The sequence below is a fragment of the Cygnus atratus genome, chromosome Z, assembly GCF_013377495.2.
Source record: "Cygnus atratus isolate AKBS03 ecotype Queensland, Australia chromosome Z, CAtr_DNAZoo_HiC_assembly, whole genome shotgun sequence".
NCBI lineage: Eukaryota > Metazoa > Chordata > Aves > Anseriformes > Anatidae > Cygnus > Cygnus atratus.
Window position 1 is genome coordinate 5,748,911 of NC_066396.1, and position 23,805 is coordinate 5,772,715.

At 37.8% G+C, this 23,805-nt stretch overlaps 1 protein-coding gene and 1 long non-coding RNA gene across 2 annotated transcripts in view; one reads left to right on the plus strand and one right to left on the minus strand.

Moving 5' to 3' along the window:
* The window catches only part of PIK3C3 (phosphatidylinositol 3-kinase catalytic subunit type 3), a 75,248-nt gene extending 53,633 nt beyond the window's left edge, over positions 1-21,615 (minus strand). The window contains exons 1-11 of the mRNA XM_035559960.2: positions 21,393-21,615; positions 19,202-19,390; positions 18,524-18,667; positions 16,288-16,417; positions 13,325-13,411; positions 11,827-11,922; positions 4,136-4,207; positions 2,908-3,012; positions 2,352-2,444; positions 1,527-1,712; positions 120-274 (exon numbers count right to left, since the gene is read on the minus strand). Coding sequence (XP_035415853.1) covers positions 120-274; positions 1,527-1,712; positions 2,352-2,444; positions 2,908-3,012; positions 4,136-4,207; positions 11,827-11,922; positions 13,325-13,411; positions 16,288-16,417; positions 18,524-18,667; positions 19,202-19,390; positions 21,393-21,460 — 1,325 coding nt within the window. The 5' untranslated portion in view covers positions 21,461-21,615. The remainder of the gene's footprint in view (positions 1-119; positions 275-1,526; positions 1,713-2,351; positions 2,445-2,907; positions 3,013-4,135; positions 4,208-11,826; positions 11,923-13,324; positions 13,412-16,287; positions 16,418-18,523; positions 18,668-19,201; positions 19,391-21,392) is intronic.
* Positions 21,616-21,709: 94 nt separating this feature from the next.
* LOC118254611 (uncharacterized) lies at positions 21,710-22,986 on the plus strand. The gene is made up of 2 exons (XR_004780699.2): positions 21,710-21,826; positions 22,085-22,986. It is a non-coding gene; the product is annotated as an uncharacterized LOC118254611 (long non-coding RNA).
* The last annotated feature ends 819 nt before the right edge of the window (positions 22,987-23,805 follow it).

Genomic DNA, 23,805 nt, shown 5'->3' on the forward strand with positions numbered 1-23,805 from the left:
AATGTCACCAGTTCAGATTATAGAAGAACACTGAATATGCAACAGTCCCTAAAAAGGGGAAAGAATTTGAGGACTTGTTACATATTTCTGTTTTTCTACTAGAAATCTTAGCTTCTTACCTGTCTATTTCTGTACCATTAGCTCCAGATGTTGTCATGCTTTCTGACACTGAACCTTGACTATCCCTCTTGCTAGGTTCCAGTCCATTCTTTATGTCATCAAAGTTTTCATATTTCAATGCCTGGACCAGTTGTAGCAGATACATCAGCAAATCCTCATGAAGGGGAAAAAACGGAAAATTAATCAAGAGGATCAAAGCTGCACAGTTTCTTAATCTTATGAAAACTTGGTCAGAATTTATTGACTATAAGGAACTGGAAGAGAGTCTCATCAGAAACAAATATACAACAGAAAAAAACTGATCTAGGATAGAGTTTGACTCCCAAAAGACAGCAAGTTGTTGCATCACTAATTCACTCAAATTTTAGTAAGTGCTAATTAAGGATTTTAGTGAAAATACACCTTTAAAATACGCCTTTAAGCTACCCTACTTGCTTCCAGCATCCACAAAATAAACTTTCCAGTTTGGGGCTTCTGAGAATGAAACTTGAGCACAAAATGTGGACCATGGTACCAGGAATTCACTTTTCCTCCTCTCTTCTGTACAGTATTTATTTTTATCCTTAGTAATGAATCAATGCATCTGATCTACTTAAGACTGAAGAATAGAATTTTAATCACTTGCCGCTTATAATGAATTAATTTCCTCTACTATTCAACTTGCTCAGCTGACTTTAAATGTTTTGTAAAAGGTACTCTTTACAGACAAAGCAGTATGACCTTGGCTATTGAAGAGGGCTTGCTAAAATTAGAGAAATTTATGCTCCCTATTTTAATCTCAATTGATTACCAAGGATTCAAGAGCTATGGCAATACATTCACAGTTTTGTGTTTTGTTTTTTTTCCACTGTCGAAAGAAAAAATACATAATTAAAATGTTGAAGATTAACAACTATTAAGTGGGCTCTACTCACAAATCACACCTCATCACATTCTAATCAGTATACAATTAGAAATACCTTATTTCCACATATGTTTTTCTACTCATTTTCTTCAGAAAGTTTATGATGATATTCTGCTTCAGTCTACCAGGTAGTTTTGTTTGGAAATCTTGTAGTAGACTATTCAAGTTTAGCATAGTTAACAGGTTAAGATAGAAAATTTATCACTGCTTTGTGGGGAGAACATAGGGTTGTTTCAACTTGACAAAAAAGAGCTGTCACTGACCGTTCAAGCTAAGACAATTATCAATGAATATTCAATAATAGCAATTAATGTTTTAAACTTCCCTCCATAAAAAGGTTTTAGTAAAGAGTATCAAGGTGAATTTTTGTTTTGAACTTATCCATTGCTGTTATCACTTAAATGTAGCAAACATCTGAAGTACTTGGTAAGACTAAAAATCCTCCGTGCTCCAAGCCCTGAGATCAGTTAACTTCCACATGTACTCATGGAACAGCGAATACCTCATCATCAGCCTGCTGAAGCCTAGCAACAGCATATCGTCGAACTGTTGGATTAGTGAAGTGAGATGACAGGAGTTCTAGAGAGTCTTCCACGTCCATCGGCTTCCATTTGCCCAGTAGCTCCAGTGCTTGCTTTGCCTCTTGAGGTAGGTCCCAATTGACACACTTCAAAAATTTTGTCAAGGCCTAAAATGAAAGATTGGATAATTCAACAGCTGAAACCTGGGACAAACAAATCTATTTCAGAAATGAAAAGTTAAGGCAGAACCAGATTGAAACTATCTTTATATAAGCACAGACCTGTGGAGCTTTACTGACATAAATGACAATACAATTTGAAGTATTTTAATACATCTTTTGAAACTGTAGAGCGATCTTTAAGCAAAATGTAAAGTCAGTGATTACTGCTCAACCACCATTGCAACTACACAGAAGTATTTACTGCTGGGTGATTACTTAATATACTTTGATATACTTTGGGCTTTTGGTGTTCTGCTACGTATTTTGGTAACACTAACCCTTGTCTAAAAGGGATGGACAACTACTTTTGAAGCATTTTAGTTTGCTTCAGAAGAATTGGTACCACTAGTATATTAAGCCGTCACTCAGGCTTTGCAGAAAGACTGCTGCAATAATAGTTATTAGGATTTGAAAAGGAAAACTATGGTCTTTAATTTTTAAATCAGTACGACTATAGAAAAGGTTAAAATAATATTGAATAACTACGACAGAAACTCTGTATCTGCAAGGACAAAACATTGTAAAAATCAGTGCCAGATGAAATGCTTCTTCCATTAGTAAATCTTCTCAAATAATTCAACTTACCTTCTCCTGATTAGTAAGGTAATATCTGAATTTCCAAACTAGATCCTGTTCCTCATATGTCAGCTGCTTTGTTGGTGGATAACTCACTATGATCTATTAGACACACAGTCAGAAAGTGAGTTTAAAACATACAAGCAGGCATAATCACCGAGTTAAGACACTATACTGTGACAAAACACTGATGAGACAAATACAGCTAGAAAAAAGCTTTCCAACAACACAAATTTCTCATGCCATTGTGGTGATGCTCCTCAGTTATGCTGAATGAACTGGCAGTGTACGCAAACAGAAGCAGTTATTTTTAAGACTACCATCAACACCAACATAAAGGTACAATATGTGTTCTTATCCAAACAAAACTGCAGCAATAGTTAAAAAAAAAAAAAGTACATTCTGCTCATTCCTGAGTTGGACCCATATAACTGTGTAAGAAACAACTTTTCTTTATTAATGATTTTATTTAAAGTGAGGTGAAACATTTCCCTGAAGTTGTCACTACATATTAATACCAAGCTACCTAGTAACTTCAAATTTAATCATCAGATGAGTGACTTACATTAAGCTGATCTCGTGTAGCTGCATTAGGCTTCAGATCATGATCAGAAGGTCCACTTCTTAAACTTCGAGCAAGCTTGTGATGTTTGCTTTCTACTAAGTTCTCCTAAATGCAGAGGGTAAGTCAATATTTATAAATATTTAAACTCGAGAGAAAGTTACTACTGAAGTGAAAAATCCTAGCAAAAACTCACCAGTATCTTAAATAATGCATGACAATTAAAATTCACATCTACAACTACAGCATCTTCTGGATTGTTTATTTTTCGTCATTGCTGTTTACCAAGACATTCCTTCAACAATATGCTCTTTTACTCATTAGAAGTAAGGGTTGTTGGGGTTTTAGTTTATTTAACTTCACTTGACTTACAAGCCCTATGTTGCCTTTTGGTGAATTGCTGCAGAATGCAAGTGTTCCAGTCAACGCATCTGTGATTTAGACAGCACTCAAATGTGCTAGTCGCTTTGAAAACATTTTTAGGATGTTCGCAGTATAAAGCTTTGTATGCAAGAAACACATTCTCAGAAACTTTTCCCACTGTTAATAACACGTTAGCAACAGTAGGAGCCACAATAGGAGCCACAGTGTCAACAAGATTTCAGCAGCCAAGGCAGTTTTCAGCATTGTCAGACTTGCTCTTGCAGTGTTAGATTAAACAGTGCTCAAACAGTGTTGCCAGTAGAAGCCCACTTACATTAAGGTTCCCAAAGCTGCCAATACCAGTCCCACTGAATTGGCATCCACAATAATGGAAATCTTTTCTAGAACTGTATTTAGGCACTGTCTACATGAAAGACAACATACAAGAGAGCGTAGGGAGAAAATATTTTAACAGATGAAGTGACCAAGAGTTACTGCACTTTCTTCTATACTTGATTTCTCTCTTCTTCAGCTCCTTCTTACCTTATATTCCCACCCTCTCCCCTCTTTTACCAACAATCCCCCTATTTTGCTTTTCTACACTTCAGAAGCAAGCGCAAGAGGTATGGAAAGGAAGAGAAGCATCATTAGCATTAAATCACTTCTGGTATTTTATATTTACCAGAAGCAGCAATAAAAAAAAATGTCACAACAACATATTTTTCAACTGGTCAAATACATGTTTCCAGTGGAATTCTGAACTACTGCAAATAGTGATATGACAAACTTAACTCCAATTCTGAAAACTGCTCAACAAAGTACTGTTATACACATTGCTTGACATGGAAGCTTTACACACTCTGCTTACCATAGACATTTGTGGATCTGGAATCTTAACAATTTCAGAACTTGTTAAAATTGGAGATGACTCATCACCGTCCTGAATGACAGAAAGTTAAAAGCATATTTAATATTTCCAATTCTAAAAATAAAATAGCATGCCATATTAAAGCATTATATAACATACTGAAGTAAAAAACGATGCAGCTACACCTTGCAGACTTTCGTGGGTATAAAGGGGAAAAGAAAAAAATGATTTTTTGGTTAGTTTTCACTAGATGATAAATAAGGTCACAATAGAGATTGAAGTTCATCTGAGGAGATGCATCTTGGCAACTCACTACCATGGAAGCAAACAAGCGAGTGGAAAAAATTGTTGTTATCATTACTCATGTCCTCTGGAAGCGCAAAGAAAAACTAAATCGGGATCCGTGCTTCCACTAAAAACAGTTTCCTAGAAACAGCAGCAACATAGCAGAAAATATTTCAAAACAGTTCAACAATAAAGGTCCTTTGAAACAGCCAAATTTAGGAAGATTTGTGCCCATCTTTTGCAGGTTCCACATGCAGTGTGATATGGTCTTTTCTGGAAGTTCATGCTGTGCTTGCTACTCTGGAGCCATAAGGCAGATGCCTGATAGTTTTTCCTTATAGAAGACTAAGATGTTGCTGGTTTCACTGGAAAAGCAAAATATTTCTTGTTTGACCCTGGCAGAAAGAAATAATAAAGTCTGCCACCACAAGACAAAATCCAGCAATACTGTTTCCCTTCTTTTCAGTCACGTCCAGAAGACTGGTTTTGTTTTATTTTAGAAATGCAACCAAGCATTAATTGACAATGTTCTACAGAATATTTAAAAGACAATATAAAACACTAAAATAGAGAAGTCACCAAAAAAACACCAAGCCACTAGCATAATACATCCTATACTATACTTAAATAAGTTTGTTCTCATTTATTTTGGAGTAATTTTCAGGCATGAATCCTAATGAAAAGATTTGATGCCAGCATGGTCAAACAGGACAGAAGTAATGGCGAAAATTCTAAAGGCTGAATTGAACACGTAGTCCAATTTTCAAATGTGAGCAGGAACTAAAGATGCAAATAAGGTGCCTACTGGAATTATTATCTCAATCACAATCTATATTTTACCTTCAAAAACTAAGCCCTGAAGGTTTAATCAAAAAGACTATCGCTAACACTGAATCTTCCCACCGACTTCAACAAGCTTAATTTATTTTTCATCTTCAATGCGTTGCCTCTCCACAGTTTCCATAGGATGCATGGGGAGGGGAAAGAATTGCTAGATCTCATAGAAGTATGCAGCCTTAGCTAAAAAAAACAAAACTAAAAGTTAATGGCCAAAAGATGTTCCATGTAGTCTACTCAAATCACAAATAGAATAGCTTCTTATATTTTGATTTATATATATATATATATACACACACACACACATATACTTTATATATACACACACTATATATATATATATGTGTGTGTGTGTGTGTGTGTGTTTTGTTGTGTTTTTTTTAATAAATGTACACATATTAAACATACAAAAATATCAAACCTTCATTTCACAGGAATCTATTCCAGTTTTATTTCATTTTAGAGTATAATACACATTACAAAGGTAAAAGCTAAGCACTTCAGTGAGATAGGTTCAGCAGCTTCATTATAAGGGAAACAGACATTTCCACTCAAATCAATTTTATTTTTTTTTAAACATAACTCTTCTGTCAGTAATGCTTTGAGGTAATTTGCTTCAGTTTGCTTCTGCCCCTCTTTTTTTTTTTTTTCCCCCCCTTCTTCAGTCCCATATGCCTCTTGGGATGCTTTTGCTTTTATATTTTTCAGAGGTAACTTTCAAAGAATTTAAGAACTTGTATCAAGGAGGAAAAGGAAATAATTATCAACAACAAGAAACAGGAATTAATGCTGTCTTCACCATTTCAGGAGAAGGGTATTTTGTTAATCTATGTATATTCTGTGTTGCTTACTACAGTAAAAGATTTCTTAATATTAAAAAAGCATGTTCCAGAAGACAACGCCGCATTTATTAGTGTCTGATGTCTTTCTGAAGTACAATGCTATGGTCAAAATAATGGCAACAACTACACATCTATCCATCCTAGTTAAATGTTTTGTATATATATACACACACACTCTGTGGCTGATGGCGGTCCCAGAATGAGCAGTATTGTTCTTCCCATCAGTCCTCAAAAATGCATGCAAATGCACACTGAAGAGGACATTTCACATTAACCTAACTACATAGAAATATCAATTCTGAAGTAGTTCTATTATAGCAAAAATACTACCGCACTGATATAAACAGTAGATTGAATAAAGTAGGAGATACACACATCAGCAATCACATTATACTAAAACTTCTGTCACCTCACTGCAAGCATGCTTTCAAATCATGATATATTAATATTAATATTATTCAAAACCAATGAAATATTAAGGAATAATATTTTGGCAGGAAAAACCCTCCAAGAAATAAATTTAGTGACAAAGGATGACAGACCAAGTTCCATCAAATAATTAGTTATCTTCCTAATCAAAACTGTAATAAGGCCGCAATGTGATGTGTGTGTGATTGCTTTAAAAGCAATGGAGGATTACAAACGCCCCGAGACAAACAATGCTTCCCCTCAGTTTGGGCCCTTCCCACAACAGCTCTGTAGGAAAAACTTGACACAGCAGTGGAGTCACTAGCAACTAATATATGTTCAAAACCCATACTGAAGCATTTTTAACATCCATACCCCATGTAGAGTCTCTAGGGATAGGGAGTAATGATACCCATACTACATCTTTCCCTCAGTAAATACACTCAGATAAAGTAGGCAGCTGAATGAAGGAAAAATTCTGACAAAGCTTTTAGACTTGTAAAAATGGAGCACCACAGTCAAAACCCTATGACAGAGATTACCAATTCAGAGTTTATTAGGATGAAAATGACCAAGTGCCTGAAATTTGCTTAAACAAGCAAACAAACAAAAATTTAGAAAGACACCAAGCCTTCCAATGACTAGCATCAAAATGTTTATAGTGCCCTCTAAATGCAAGACTAGTATTAAAAAAACAATGATTTCCAAGCTCATCGGTAATGCATCTCTGTAAGCTCTTGAAAGAAATAAGGTTTTCTTTATCCACCTTTGCTCAAATGCAGTTTTATAATGCTGAAGAGCCAAGCTGGAAAGTTCTAGCTATTCATCTCAAGTACTAAGAAAATTTTGTTTCCTTTGTTTCCTAGCGTTTCATTACATTTTAGAAAACAGTCACATGCTTCAACCAAAACTTGCTATGAAGCCAAGTTTTGCCAAAGCACTTATGTCAAATTGCTGTCAGCAGTTACAAACATGTTAAAAACTGACTATTTTGTGAAATCCTCAAAGAAGGCCAATGTGAATAGTTTGCCTGTGTAGGAAGCCAGCTGTTTTACTCACCTTCCAATTAGATTAGTGCATAGCTCTAATTCTGCGTCATACCTGAAGAACATCACATGGATCACCATGACCCCGACCATACAAACTTATTAAACCACACCAAGGTCCGAGGGTCAAGTTTAAATTTGCATTTTGAGTTTGGTCAGGTGCATGCTTTTGAAATATCTCTCCTGATTATCCCCATGTAATAAGAATTGGTTTACGACACTGAAGTTTTAAAAATACCCTCCAACTGTTAAGAGTCATTCAGCTCAGGGGACTTGAGTAAAACTAGACCCAAGTAAAAGAATCTAATGCAGACATTAGGCCTTCAGCAACCATTTCCTCATGGGAAATCTGCTTCTCTTTGCTGCATGACTTGTTAACATTGCCAGAGCTGGACACGACCTGTTGTTTTGCAAATGGGAAACAAAAACAGTGACAATACTGAAAAGCATTAACTTGCTTTAAATTAATCTTAAGAATTTTAGAAGTATTTCAATACATTAAGGTCAGTGTAGAACTTTATATAAACATTATAAACTATTTAAAGTCAACAAAATTTGCAGTTTTCTAAACCCACAAAGTTCTTTCCTGAAAATTAGCTTCACAGTATAAATAAATAAGGAAGTTCTATTTATCTTATTCTTTACTACTTTCTTCCAAGACATGAAAGAGGTTCTCTGGGAACGTGACACTTTTAAAGCCAAATGCAGCAGTGCCATCAAGTTATTCAAAGGTTTCATTTGGAACCTTCGCAAGAATACATATTAATGAAAACTGGTGTTATTTGCACTTGGAAAATCACAGGGAACTTTTGCCTAAAAGAATCAGAAATGATGCTCTTGTCACTAGCAGGCTGCTATCCTTCACATCATGAATGTTGTATTAAAATTAACAGAGAACATGGAAAGAGCCACTGCCACTTTACGTCATTGTAATTGAAGGCCAAGTCAAGCAGTAGATGATAGAATTTGAGATTCTTTAACAGGCTATTTCTTTGTAAACACTTGAAAACAAATTTATCACCCAAACTGTGACATGTAATCTTCACTTTACCTATCGGTCACAGACAGGTGACAACAGAACCTAGTTTCAATATCCTGGGTATGTATACTGTACACTGTAATTGAAAGCATGAAAATACTGAGAAGACAGGCACTAATTTATGTAGTTTCCTACTGCTGCCAGAAAAGGGTCAAGAACTTGCTGAAAAGCTACTTCATAACAACAAACCCCTATAACTAACTGCAGCTTGAGTTTTAATATGTACTATTACACATTCAATTACTTTATCATCACAAGAGCAGACAATTTATAGTTATTTTGTTCCATGCACTTTTAATATGCCTCAGTAAAATCTGTCAAGAAATAGATGCACGTTTCAAGTCTGAGTCTTCTTTCCCTCACTTTTTATATCTTTAAGACTATAATGACGACTGGAAAAAATTGTGTGTGCAAATCAGGTATAACTCATCTATAATGGTAGGTTTCTGGAGGCTGAGGGAAGAAACCACTTTTAGGAATATTACATACAACTATACAAAGTGTCAAGACAATACAAAGCTGCATGTTAGCCATGCTCATTAGTTTGCACCTGTGACACATACAACACATTCTAATTTAAGCTTTCACCCTACTCCAGAGTAAACTTGTTAACAAGTTTTAGTAAGATGTTTCAATGTTTTGACCATGTTCCATTATGCTCTCAAAAAAAAAAAAACTTCCTTGATTCCCAAAGAAGTAAAGAACTATTTGGTTTTGAAGAGGAATTTGACACATACTAAGTTGCCTTGTGCTTTGTAACACAATGGAATTTTGTCACAGTAAGATCCTCTAAACCAGACGGTTCTAAGAGAAATCTACCGAAACACTAACAAACAAGCTATTCTAAAGGTAAAAAAAAAAAAAAGACTTGGGAAACTGGGTCCCATTTTCAAATACAGTCTGCCAGAACAAATGCTAAATGCTTGGACTCTCAGGCAGTAAGCTGGTAAACTGAGCAGGTTTTTAACCTAGACACCTGCCTAAAGCACAGAGTATCAACATTTTATCTTTTTAAACTCCTCAGGATGTTCTTAGATTTTAAACGAGCTCTGCTCATTTAAAACGTCAGTCTTAAATTCTTCTGCAGTGCTTAATGCCATAACAAAGCACCTAACACACTCCCTCTGGTCAATAAGCGCTCATTCACAAGTGACCCATTCAAATAGGACAAATACTTCAGAACTTCGAGACATAACCAGCGACTGGAGTATCTGATGCATAAGCATATTCAGTTTCCTCACCAGAGGTGCATAGAGGAAAGGACAAATAACTTCTGCCTTAAGACATCAGCTCTGTCGTCAAAAACGGAATTGTGAAGACTCAAGTCTAACTGCTGGCTCTGTGACAAGAAACACAACAGTGGGACAAGATGCAAGAAGCCATTTTTAGAAGGCAGCTCTCTACTTGGAACCCAGAACACCTTAGAACATAGAAGACACATAAAAGATAGCTTTGCAATGGAGTACTCATCCCCAAACCCAGCAGTGTTCCCTCTTATCTGAAGAACGTCTCAAGTACATTCTGAGCCTCTTGCTGTCTGTAGCCCTACAGATGGGCTGATCTTTCCTGCAAACCATCTTCAGAGTTGCACCAACCCACTGCTTGGTCATCACAGATTTACTTTAGTGTGCAGGAGAATTTGCTAAGAGCCAACTCGGACCACTGTCGCCTCCAGAAGCACTACAGAGACAGCCACTACTACATGGGACAGAACATAGCATCCACCTGCTTTAGTTCTATATCATGTCTGCAAGACTGAACTTTCACAAGGGCTTGCAAAATTTCTTAATCAGGTGCTCATTTTTGGTATGACAACAAGAAAAGCTAATTATTTAAATAACTACATTTAACTAATTTTTAAAACTAATTTCCAACAGAATAGAACTTATGCAGATTCTGATTTGTTTTCTCAGGTGTTTTTTTTTTTGGTGGAATATTGTTTTTTGCAATTTATTGCTGTATTTCTCACTGCCTTCTAGTACCTTACCTAGATCACAGTTCCACTTTTCAGACCAACCGGTAATGTTGCCACAAAAATAATTCTAACCTATCTTCCATTGTATTAATATTTTCTATATTGAATCACATTTCTTTTTTAAATTCTCAGAATAGATGCTACTTAAAGTTAGTGTCTCCAAGCTTAACATGACTCCAGTCTATCATCTTCTACTTTCTCTTTTCCATACGGCTGCATTATTCACTAGTTTTCTGAATTCTTATTAATAGAAACATACTGAAAAAGGTAATTTCTGTTGAGTTTTCTTTTTTTTGAAAACAAGCGATAGAGATGCTGTCTTCTCTATTTCAGTGGATCTTTCTACTATGCACATGTCCACAGAAACATTGATAATGCCTGCCAAAGCCACAATACTGCCTGTAAAGCTCACTGTTAATCCTTTGTTTCAATAAATTTGAACTCACAATACTGGTGTCACTCCTTAAATGTCTCACTACAACTTTACGTCTTGATCTTTTCAGTTTCAAAATCTATTTTTAAAATCTGTATTTTTCTGGATACTTCAGAATAACAAAATTGAAAAGTTGCTCAAGAAGCTTGAGTTGTGGTGTTTTAACAATTAAATTTTGCATGCATACGTACAAATTGGCAAGCCCTATTACAGACACTGAAAAATGACAGCAGGATATCCCTTTTAGTAGCAATTTCTACATACACACTTTCTGTGCAAGAATATTAAAATAGTTAGCAGCTTCAGATACTGCTTTGGAGATCTGTTTCCTGTAAACAGGAGGAAAAGATGGAAGACACTCCAATCAAGAGTCTTTTCTTAAATTAACTTTCATAACATTTTCAGCATCGAAGTATAAGCTTTTAGTTGTCGACTTTAGAGAACGTTCACAAGCTGAGCACCTGTGCAAAGTTTTAAATTTTTTTTGTATTTTATAAAATTACCAATCAATACAGGTACACTTCTTGATGAGACAATTTTGCATACAGCTACTCTGAAAGTACCACTGGGTGACTGGAAGAACAATAAATCAATAAAGTTTTTAATCACTCACTTAAAAATTCTATAATCTTGAACTGTTACATGAATGACTTCTGTAATTTCATTGCATCCATACCATTTGATTTATATGTACATAAACAGCTGCCACTGTCAGCTGCCTGCTACTATCCTGCAGCAGAATATTTCACCTCAGCAGAAAAAAATATCTATTTCAGATGCACACACTGCTTTTTAAAGAAGATAATAAAGTCTGCAAGGCACATACCTTTTCGTAGTAAACTATTCCGTATTCTTTATCATCACACTTGACACAACGGAATTCAATCATCAGGTACATAAAATTAGAACTTCGTTTTTCCCTCTGAGAAGAGAACCACCAGATGTGTATCACATACTAAAGAGCATCAATCTTTAGCATTCACAGTACAGCAATTACTCTACTTCCTTTGTGCTGTAACTGATTAATTAGATTATCAGTCATTGAAGCAGTTATTCAGTTAATCATTTCATAGCACTACTTGAGACCTTTTTCCCGACATTCTTCCTTAACTTACATTCCGAACTCACAATAAACATCCACATGTAACAAAATCATATCGTTTTCATCAGTAGCTTGCAATTATGGATTTAAAAGTCTGCAAAGAAGCAATGAAGAGTAACCAGCTGACTTTTCTTTTAAATGATTACATGTAATTATGCACATCAGTCAAAACCCAGAAGACATGAAAAATCACTGCTTTAGATGAAACAATGAAAGAGACAAATTAAGCTTGGACCAAAATTAGACTTGCAGCTTTTATACTTTTAGAGGAAGATTTGCTCGTGTACATGTTTTTTAAATGATTTATTAGTAAAAGTGTTTAGAATTTTAAAATCTTTAAAATCTAGATGGGTAACAAAGAAGTTTTATATAAAACCACTATCAGGAACATTTAATTAAAAAAAAAAAAAATGCCCTTTGATATCAAGCAACTCAAGCTCATTTCACGCCTTCATAATAGATTCAACTTGCCAGAAGAAACAATGCAATTTTGCATTTAAGACACAGCTCTAGGAATCAGAAATGTTGAATTTAATGTAGTTTTGTGCAAAAAAAGGAAGACGACAAAAATATCCATTTCTAACAAAGGATAGGCTGAGTTCTCGAAAAGACTGGAGGAGTTGTTAAAACACAAGTATAAATATAAATTCCCAGAGCTCTAATTAGCTCTAATTAAAGTAAGAATAAAAAAACCTCAAAATACAAAGCAGAATACAACAGAGTTCTGTTGTGCAAGGTAAGTATAATCAGTTAGCGAGTCTGCAGTCATTTTTCTCAGTGATTAACACCTCATTCAGGTGTTAGGTTGTGGTTTTTGTGTTTGTTTAATTCACTCAAATCTTATAAGTGTTTTACCTCAACACCCAAACATCAAAACCAATAAAGCTGAACAGGTCTAAAGCCAAAGAACAGTCTGTATGGCCAGAAAGCTTCCCATCATGATCTAAATCCTAGAGGTTATTCAATCATATCTAACAACATTTGTTCCAAGCTATACCAAATTATATTAAATACAAGTCACTTAAAAGTTGGTAAGAGAGCTTTCTATTCTCATAATTGCCAAAATCAAGTCCAAATGGGAAGCTTAAAGTATTATTTTTCCGTTGATTGTATACATCAGTAATTGAAGAAAAATAGGACAGGTTAGTCTCCCAAGCATGTGAAGGTTCCACATTAGCAAGATTCAAAAAGAAGATTACAAATCTGATCTAGGATGACCTACCTCATTTATCATTTCTATTTCTCTAAAGGTCAGCCTGTCCAGCCAGTCCACTTTCACCATGTGGCCTTGCCGATGAGACTTTGTGAGCTGCATACAAAATCACAATGATAATATTTAAATTGTTTCGAGCAAGAAAAAGAATATCATACTCAGTTTTACAGATACGTTAACACAGGAAATCAGGGAAAAAAGAAACTGTAGAAAAAAGCCTGTACATTATGCATACAGTAGATCCTTGTAAACAGTTAAGCTGTGCCATAGCAATACTTCTAATATCTCAAAATATCATGGTAAATATGAAAACCACGCGACAAGCACACAATCTTTGAATGTGTGAAACATTAAAACAGGAACCTATTTTTTAAGCAGTCACACAACAAAAACATTTGACTGAGTTACTGATTTTCATACAGCATAACTTACCAAGTCAAACACAAAAAGAATGTATTTCATAAATTATCCAAACTGAGTAATTCTGCATTTATAAGCCTTACAAAAGCAAGGTCTCAGATTGAGACTTACACATTGAAAAAGGTCAATGAAGACTTACAGCAAATCAGAGTTCATTCTCCTTTTCTTTTTAGGCATCTGAAAACAGCCTACCAGAAAGCCCGATAATATCTGGACAGGAAAGGTCTCTTTGCTTAGTTGCTATTTCCCACGGTACACAGAAGCTGCCACTCAGAAGGCAGGCAGCATCTCACCAATATTCCACCTCCCTGCTTTGCCCAGCACACCCTCACCCGCCACAGCCTTCTATTTAGAAGCCAAAGAATGCTGTTGGAAGGACTCTGGAAATTACCTAGTCTCAAAGCAGGGTTACTGACTGCACATTGCACAGGACATTGTGCAGTCAGGTTTTAACTGCACAAGGACAGGGACTCCAAAACCTTTCCTAGCAATCTGCTGTAGTAATGTTGGACTACTCTTACATTTAAAAAAAAGTTCTGTGTTTCAGTTTGCACAGACACCTTTACACACAGTAGCATTAATAGGCATCCAGCAACTGATGAGCCAATCAACGGAAAATCTGAAGCTGGCTGTATGCAAACAATGGCTATTCAGGAACGAAACATCACAAGAACCTTGTCTGCTATGGAAACAGCTATAAAGATGAAAGCTCACACGGACACTACTCAGAAACCGTATTTGCTTTGCTAGCCAGCAGCATCTGTGGATAAAATGCCTTTATAAAGGAACACAACAAAATACCAGTGAAGAAAACAGTAATATCTTTCAGAAATTAGTATCTTGAAAAAACAGCTTTCAAAAGAGAAGATGGTGTCAGCTATGTTACTAGCTATTCATTAGAACTCTCATTTGGGATGTGAAAGAATCTCCTCCTCTTCCTGAAATGTTTTGGGCCCTCATTTCCCATCTGCAAAAGAACAGGCTAGAACAGACCCACGTATTTTGAGATCGCAATACTTAGTTATTTGTTCTTGAGTAGGGAGCAGAAAGGAGTGATGGGGAAGAAAAGCGCTGATAGGGTATGATCACATTTGCAACAAAACTAACATGAAAGTGAAAATCTACACTAATACCTTTCTCAGAGACCCACCACCTCCATCACATAACCATGCAACAAACTGTAAAAACAGTCCTGATAGTCAGTGTCTATCTACAGAGCTTCCTTGGGCTAGATGGGATTTATTCTGCTACGATCAAGAAATGGGACACCATGGCTGGCAGAAAGCTTGGAGTAGATGCACTTAAGCAGAACAGGAACATACAACTACACTAACCCAAGACAAAGGTGAGTTTGTCCTCTGTCAGGTATATAAAAGCCTCCTGGCATAGTCTCCTGCTCTTCTTCCCAAACCAAAGCCTAGAGTAGTTCTTTCCAAAAAAGGTATGCTCACACCTGAGCTTGCACTGAATAAAGCAGGTTTGCACATCCCATGCTTTCTTTAGAATACTATACAATGTTAGTTTGAACTCTCAACAAAAAATCACTATTTAATTACATCACTTCTGTATCTCCCAAAGAAAAATATGTCTGCATCTCAGTGTTCTTGTAGAGCCACTCTTGAAACAAACCTTCTTCATTATAGTGACCTACTTCCTACAAGTCAGAAAACATTTATGATGAGTTTTCCATTATAAATTCAAGGTCAGCAAGACTAATTAAATAGACTGTAAATCAAAGTTTATTTCTGTGACAGAACTCTAGATGACAAATGGACATATTTATGGCACTGGACCTTTCTTTCACCTGGAGCTGAACAAAGGTGAGGATGAAAACTAGGCAACCAAGATTAAGATGCAAGTACACACACTAAATAAGAAGGGCTGAGACATCTAGCAAGCTTGAGGTAAGCTCACCTGAAGAATGAGAGATCAGCTAGTCAAGTTCAAGAGCTAACATTTTGTTGAATTCCAGAGGTAGCTTTGATGGCAAAAATACAGTCTGCCAACAAGCTGTGAATAGAAATATTAATATGCACACATATGCATGATCTTAAATTAATGCAACTTTGGTTACTTTTTGCAGGTCTACTCATTTTTCTTCTCTAATGCAGAGGTATATCATACATGCCTGAACTGTACACCAGACAGCCCTAAATCCAAAGGACAGCTACTGAAGGAAACTTGACTGTCCTCACAAGCTACTCTCAGGAGCTACTCCTCTTGAACTGGATGCAGTTCTGTTTCTGAACATTTTCAAGGTGCATTGATATTTTCATTTTTCACAAAGAATAAGGATTTTAAGTTGCTACAACAGAATGCTACATATATTACAAGTTTCTTATGCTGTCCAACGTATTTATGTGCCAATTTAAGGAATACTTGTGGCAAGAGACTTTATCCATTTGTGTAAATCCTGTAAAACACCTAAGTCAAAGTAAGATAATTTTCATGTGAGAAAACAACATGGGAAGTTTGTCTTGATTAAAGTCTAATTTTGCTCCAATGATAGTTCAAACTTTCCACGTACATCTTAAAGGTTGCTATTCTACTACCTTTGCCAAGCGGCTCATTTGATCCTCAGAAACTGTGCTGCTGGTTCTCCCAGGAGTTCTGGTGGGCTCCGAGCCATCAGCTTCTACGTTGGGCCAGACCTTCAGATCATGCATTCCTTGACGAAACATACTGCAAGGAAAAATGTGGGATCACTTCGACAAATTGAGAACATAGCTGTCAGGAATCAAAGTACAGCAGCAGCTGTACAAAAATGAACGGGATTCCTCTGCCAAACCTACAAACATGTACTGCCATGCATAAGTTAACTGAACACAGAAGTGCCTAGCACCTTATGCCCTCTGTGGCCTTCATTTTTATCAGCACGTGAAGTTTAAAAGAAAATGAGTAAATCTGAGATAACTTATCTGGCAAGTGGAAGAAAAATGGATAATTCCCGAAGTCAACAGGGTGGTACAAACATGAACTGAAGAGAGAGCTTGACCTTCATAGTTTTATTATTTGTGATGAAACAGAAAGAATTCCTCTTGACTTGCAAATTACAATATTGACTTTAGGTCCACCAAAAAAATTAAACTATAAAATGATGTAAGTTTCATCTGAAGGTCAACTGATAAAAAGCAGCTTCCTCAGCTGAAAAAAAACCCACAACCCTCATCACATCATTTTTTCCATCTATGCCTGAAATTGAATTGATAATTGAAATTGTGCAGACAGCAGAAATTTACAGGGAAATTCACCACATCTCTTCTCTTCAAAACCCTGTTTCCCTTGCATATTTGCACTGATCCACCTGTAAAAGGTACCCCAACAAATCAAGTGCAATATTTTTGTAAATAAGAGCTGATCAACTGATTAACATCTTCAGGGATATACAACTTTGAATACATTAAAAATTATTAAGAAATATTGACGAAAAGGACCATCTCACCTTAAATTCACACATTGTTGAATACTACTACAATGGTTTACATTTACAAGCCAAGAAAAAAAAAATGAAGTATTTCTGTACATCTAGTTCTCTCATCCCCCACACTCTGGAAATAAGTTTCATTTATAAAATACTATCTTTTTCAGGAATCATGATTTAATATTTTAAAAACTACCAGCAATCTTCAGGCCACAGTCCAATTGATCCAGTCTAATTTTCTGCCCTAAGACAATGTCATTTTTTTTTGTCAAAGGAAAACCTTCAATGACAGATGCAACCTCCCACTACAGAGATTTTCTACATTCAATACCACTAGGACAGGTTTCCTAGAGCCAACCATTTCCTAATGCCAACCTAAACTTGCCCTGCCTTATTACTCCTTACCCACACACAAGACACAAAGATTACTTCTCTCCATTTTCGAACACTACCTACATAGTAGGAAAGTGTTCCCACAGTCTTTTCTTCATCCCCACCTGTCCTTACTCCTCCTCCATTACACCGATTTACTAGATGTCCAGTGATATGGATTCCCTTGGGCTCCCAGCTGCCAGAAACTTGTCTGAAATTACATAGAACTGGACACATTCCCACAGAGGAGACAAATAAGAAGCAGCAGGATACAACGTTGTCCCTGATGTGCATACTTGTGAACTATTTATATATTCAATGTTGTTTGCATATTTCACAATATCATGAATGAATCACGTAAATCTTAAGATTTAATTGAATTAAATCTTAAGATTCTAAAACCCAAATTTTTTCCACATTTCTCCTGGTAGGTACTCTCTATTCTGGATTTGAATACGATCAATTACACAAAGTATCCTTAATTAATATCAATTACACACACTATCCTTAAACTGCATCCTGTATTTTTCAGTCCCCTTTGTACTTAGTCAAGATCCTTTTGGTGCACTGCCACATTCCAGTGTACTTGTAATCCCTTCCAGCTCCATGTTATCTGCAAATGTACTGACCTTGCTCTCTACTAAATCATACAGATTATTAATTTTGAAAATTCCCTATTTCCTGTATTACATGTCTTTTTCTTACAGATAGTTAACAGCTGCATTAACAGACAAATCGTATGGCAATTAAACAAATTATGTTAAGTAATCAGAACTGGAATTAATTCATTAAAAGAATATACAAGAAAGTGGTATTTTTAAAAAGCCTGACCTTTGTCTTTTTACATGAGAAACTGTATTTTTTCAAAACCATAGCACGTATGAAGCTACAGTGGGGGGGAGGAGGAAGAAATAGAATAAATCTGATCTTCTAAACATATATATATATATATATATGAGTAATTCTATATATATAAGTGTATATACATATTTTACCCATATTTCCCAAAGAGCGAGACCGTTGTTCCTCCCACAGGAACTGCTTTACCAGGCCCATATACATCCCAGATGGTTAGAGCCACCTGTGCATTGCGAGGTAAGTCTGGATACTTCACAGGCAGTTTCAGCCATTCATTCCAGCTGCAGAGAATGAATTTTTATCAGTCATAAAACCTCAGAATTCAAGTTACCCTACAGTAGTTTACAGAATACAATTTCTCCTCAGACTATGAACTTCTAATGACAGACTGACAATTTCCCCATGGGCTTTAGTTATTCAAACACTTACGTGTTGTCTTGAGTCACTACATTCATGTATGATTAAAAGGCCATCAACCAAACGAATAGTTCCTGAACTTTATGACTAAGTACCCAAGATCAGTCTATCCAGTAAACAGTGTAGAGTGTGCTAGTTCAGGCCCTAAAAAAGTTACTACATTAGTGAACCATGCCCAAACACAAAATTATATTTTTTCTTACCCATTACACAAAAAAAAAAAAATTGCTTTAGTGTTGTCAGGGCAACAGTTAATAACTATACAGAGACTTGAAACATAAATTATTTGAAAAAGACAACAGAAAATATTTTTTTCTGACAAACAAAACCCACACAATTACTTATAGAACTTGATGCCCCAGTAACTAAGATATATGAAACAAAAGGCAGTCACTTACTTCCACCTAGTGCTAAAAGCTTTATAGGAAGTTCTAACTGGAAGAGCAAGAGGCTTCCCTTCTGCAAACACCTGACAAGTTACATACAAATCAGAGCAAGTTTCTTGATACAGTCCTGAGAACTTCAGCATGGGGTCTTCCAAGAGAGCTTTGTAACTCTTCTGTTCTCTTTTCCCCTCCAGACTTCCTCTATACAAAAAAGGGAGGGAAGAGAGAAAGGAAAAGAAGAAATAAATCAAAGTTTATTTTATGCACGCTAAAAATTCTACTCTATTTCCATAAGGTATATTTAGACTACTCAGTACAGCAGCTATATTTGTTTTGAATTACTAGCAAGCAGTGAAATCTAAATATCTGAGAGAAACTCTACATTTGTTCATCCTGAAGAAGAGAAGGCTCCAGGGAGACCTCATTGCAGCCTTTCGATACTTAAAAGGGGCTTATAAAAAAGATAGAGAGCAACTTTTTACTCAGGCAGACAATGACAAGGGAAATGGCTTTAAACTCAAAGAGGGGAGAGTTAGATTAGATGTTAGGAGGAAATTCTTCACTCAGAGGGTGGTGAGGCCCTGGCATGGATTGCCCCGAGCAGCTGTGGATGCTCTATCCCTAGAGGCTGGATGAGGCCCTGGGCAACAAGGTCTAGTGGGTGGCATCTCTACCCATGGCAGGAGAGTTAGAATTAAATGATCTTTAAGGTCCCTTCCAACCCAAGCCGTTCTATGATTAGAAGTGATGAAGAAAATACAGAATTCATTGAAATCCTGATTTAGGGGAAGAGTATCAAATGGAATAATTACTTGTTTGCCTTTTCAATGGAGGTAACTTCTAATACAACTCGTAGATTCTTAGACTGTACCCTAAGCACGGTAACAATGAGATGATATATACTGCAATCATCCAAAATAAAAATTACATCAGTAAGCATCAGCATAAACTTGCTCCAAATACAATTTAGAAAAAAAATAGCAAACCTTATTTTAAAGGCACATGAAATTTGAAATATATGACTGGCTTTGGATGCCATTCATTTCTAAACTCAACAACAAATCAAAGATCAGCTAAGCAAACTATTCAAACCAAATGATTAAAGCCCTGCAACAACCTACAGGACACAAGCATTTGATCAAATAGATGTAATTTCTCAGGCCTCTGCTATACAGCGATGAAACAGTTTTGCATATTAAATACCTGATTGTGGATGCACAAGTGGGAGGGAAAAAAAAAAAAAAAAAAAGGAATTTTGGTGTTGGTGTGGAAATGAGTAAGATGTATCTTCCAGCAAATAATAATCTTTCAGTAGCATAAAATATTCAGAGTAGATGAACAAGTTTCTTGTAAGAAACAAGCACAGTACATTCCAGGAAGACACACACTCTGATGCACAAACAAAATCAGAGTTTTTGATAGGCAGTACCAATTAGCAAAGAGGACACATGCAACTGACTTTAGTTCCTATTTTCTATTCAGATGAAACTATTTAGGCCCTAATTAAGCTTCCTCAAGTTAGTTTTTCACCATAGAGAAATATACCTCAGCATAACTACATTAGGTACACATTTCAGAACCAGCCACATCTACTCTACAAGAATTTAAGCATCCCTGTGATGCAGGAAAAGAAACTCTAAGAAAACATGAACCAGAAAATACATCAGTACGTGCAAACACTAGGTTCAACAGGAGTGCTTGCATATAACCAGCTAAGCACATACTTACAAGCTGCATCTCTGCCTATAATAGAGAACCTAAGAGCGACGTGCTTTCAAAAAAGCATGCAAACAAGTAGGCGAAAGAAGTGTCTTCGGATTATCTCCTGCCTTTATCACTGAGGAGCTGCAACACCAGCAGATGACAGGTTATCAGAGGCATTAGGACTCAGCTCAATCAACCTGTGCCTTACAGCACTGCCCTGCCCCACAGGACCTGAGGCCACGAGCGCTTCTAAGACGGCCGGGGCAAAACCTGCAACGGGTGTCCCGCTCCCCCCCAGGGAGCTGCTGGGCTCCAGGGGAGCTCATAGTCCTCAGTAGGGATACAGCAACACCGACCCGGCCCCGGAGCCCCCCAAAAAGCACCGCTGCGGGATGCCCGGGGCTCCCAGCTGCGCTCCCCAGCCGCCGGACAGGGCCGGGCCCCTCCTCAGCTACCCCCAGAGCCGGCGGAGACTGAAGTCCGTGCCTCTCTCACTCACATCTTCAGCTGCACGTTGATGTCAAGGTCGCAGCTATACACATAATAAAGCTTCTCAGCCTCGCCCATAGCTGCTGCTGTTGCCGCCCGCCCGCCGCCTCAGCGGCACCCCAACCCTGCAGCGGAAAGTCCAGCGGGTCCGAGAGGCGCAGACATCTTACTCAAGGGAGGAAGGAGCAGGGACGCCCCTCCTCCCAGCTGCCCTTCTCTAAGATGGCCGCCGGCCTGCCCCTACCGAGGGGGCGGTCCTAAGATGGCTGCTCCCACGGCGCGGTCACCAACATGGCTGCCCCCAGGTGTACGGTGCGCAAAATGGCGGTTCCGTCCCCCTACGTTACCCGCGGCTGGATGCGAGATGGCCGACTGAGTTGAGAGCACTGGACCAGGCCACGCTGCAACTGCCTCCACGGCGATGGGACTGAGAGCGTCAAGGAGGTGACTCCTGCCCCGTTTTCCAGGAGAAGCCCCCAGCAACACCTACGTTTCCCCCCTTCTCTCTCCTCAGGCTGTGATTCTCCATGCTGGAGCACAGCTGGGGCAGTTACAGCAAAATTCCTCCTGACTGAAATCCTTCTGTGCCCCCAGAGATACTGCTTTCTCACAGAGGAAAGGGATGATCTGCATGGTGTACCTGTGCATTTCTAGGAGCAGTCACATGCTATTTAATTCTATAGTCAATCCTTTTTATTTCAGATTACAGACTGAAGAAGGCCAAGCAAAAATAGCAGTTGTCTTCTCCCACAAAACAGCAAAACAGTACCAGACAAGATGTCGAAATTACAGGTTGAAGGCTGTAGTCACTGTAATGATTTTGTCATGAGTCTCACTACACTTGATTTGGCAACATTTTTGCTCATTCATTTTGTTGTTGTTGTTGTTGTTTTGTTCGTTTGTTTTCTGAAGCCTTAGCTGTCAGAATCTGTAGTTGATCTCCAGTCATCACCTAACAACAACAACAAAAATATATTTGCAGAATGACTCTATAACTGAGCCTTACAGGCAACCAAAAATCACACAGAACTTATATTTTGTAAATAAAAATATGGTTGTAGAAAAATTCTTAGTATTTTGAGGTTTATAAGGATTGCAGGTACTTCAAGCAACATAAATATACATGTCATTACTGTAACAGGTAAAGCCTTGTTTGTTCATTAAATGTTGCTGATAGGGGGGTTTCAACAGTTGACTGCTTATATCCCCAATATTCTGTTGAAGGAAAAAAAACAAGTATGGGAACTTCCTGTTAAGTTAACAATTGCAATAGAAACCAGCTCCAAATAAGGGCAAAATGGCATTCCTCCTTGCATGGGAACACACACACCGCAGCAAAGACATGACCCCAACGCAGAGGAAGATGACGATCTTCATCCCCACGACCACCAGAGGACTGATGAAGACCCCCTAGCAACAGGCCGCGCAGTCGTAGAAGACACCAGGATGTGCTACTAAACCCGGAACTACTAGGCTATAAATCGAGACTCTGGCGGGCTTAGGTGTGTGCCGTTGGCTGAGCAGGAGACTCCCCGGCCACCCAGCGCTGTTTTATTTATCGCTGCTTGCTGAATTGCTCAAATAAATTGAAATTCGATCTACCCTACCCACGATGTGTTGGGAATGATTTCTACCAAAACTAATTTATAACAAATTGGTGCCGTGACTCAGATAGTGGTAGCTTGGCTGGATCCCTCCCAGGGGAGGCGCGCCCCGCTGATTCTGCGGTCCCGGTCTGGAGGTCCCCAAGCCAACGCACCCCTACCGACGAACCTAAAGTTCCAGCGATAAGTAAATAAACAACCGGCAACCCCTTAATCTTTGTGCACGAAGTTCCGAACGAAGACTCAGGACTGAGTAAGTATAGGCCGGTTATCCATTCGGTTGGGGTTGGGAAGCCCAGAGCATGCCTGTGTGAGACGTCCAATCGAGGATGAAGCGAGTGCGGACTCCCTGGTAGTGCGGTTCCCACCTCCCGCGAGGGACTGGGCCACGAACGGGAGGTGAAGACTGTGTGTGTGTGTGAAGGTACTCTGGAAGATGGGACAGAAGAAGAGCAAGTCTTCTGGTCCCATGGGTGGGTCGGAACCCAAGGCTAGGTTGCCCCCGATACCACCGGAAAGCCATTAGGGTTAATGATTAAACATTGGAATGATTACCCCTCTAGGCGGGGTAAGGATAAAGTTAAGATGATACATTATTGTATGGAAGTCTGGGGTGGGAAGCAAATTAGGAGAGACCCCTTATATTGGCCAGTATTTGGATCCCTTGAGGATTGGATCTGTCAGGCTCTAAACATTTATGTGAACTCGAAGGAGCCTTTCAGCCTAGAGGAGAGTGAGTATGCATCCTTATGGATAGGATCTGAGACCCGAGCCAACTTATACCCATTAAGAGAAAAAGGGGGGAGGAAAAGGAATGAA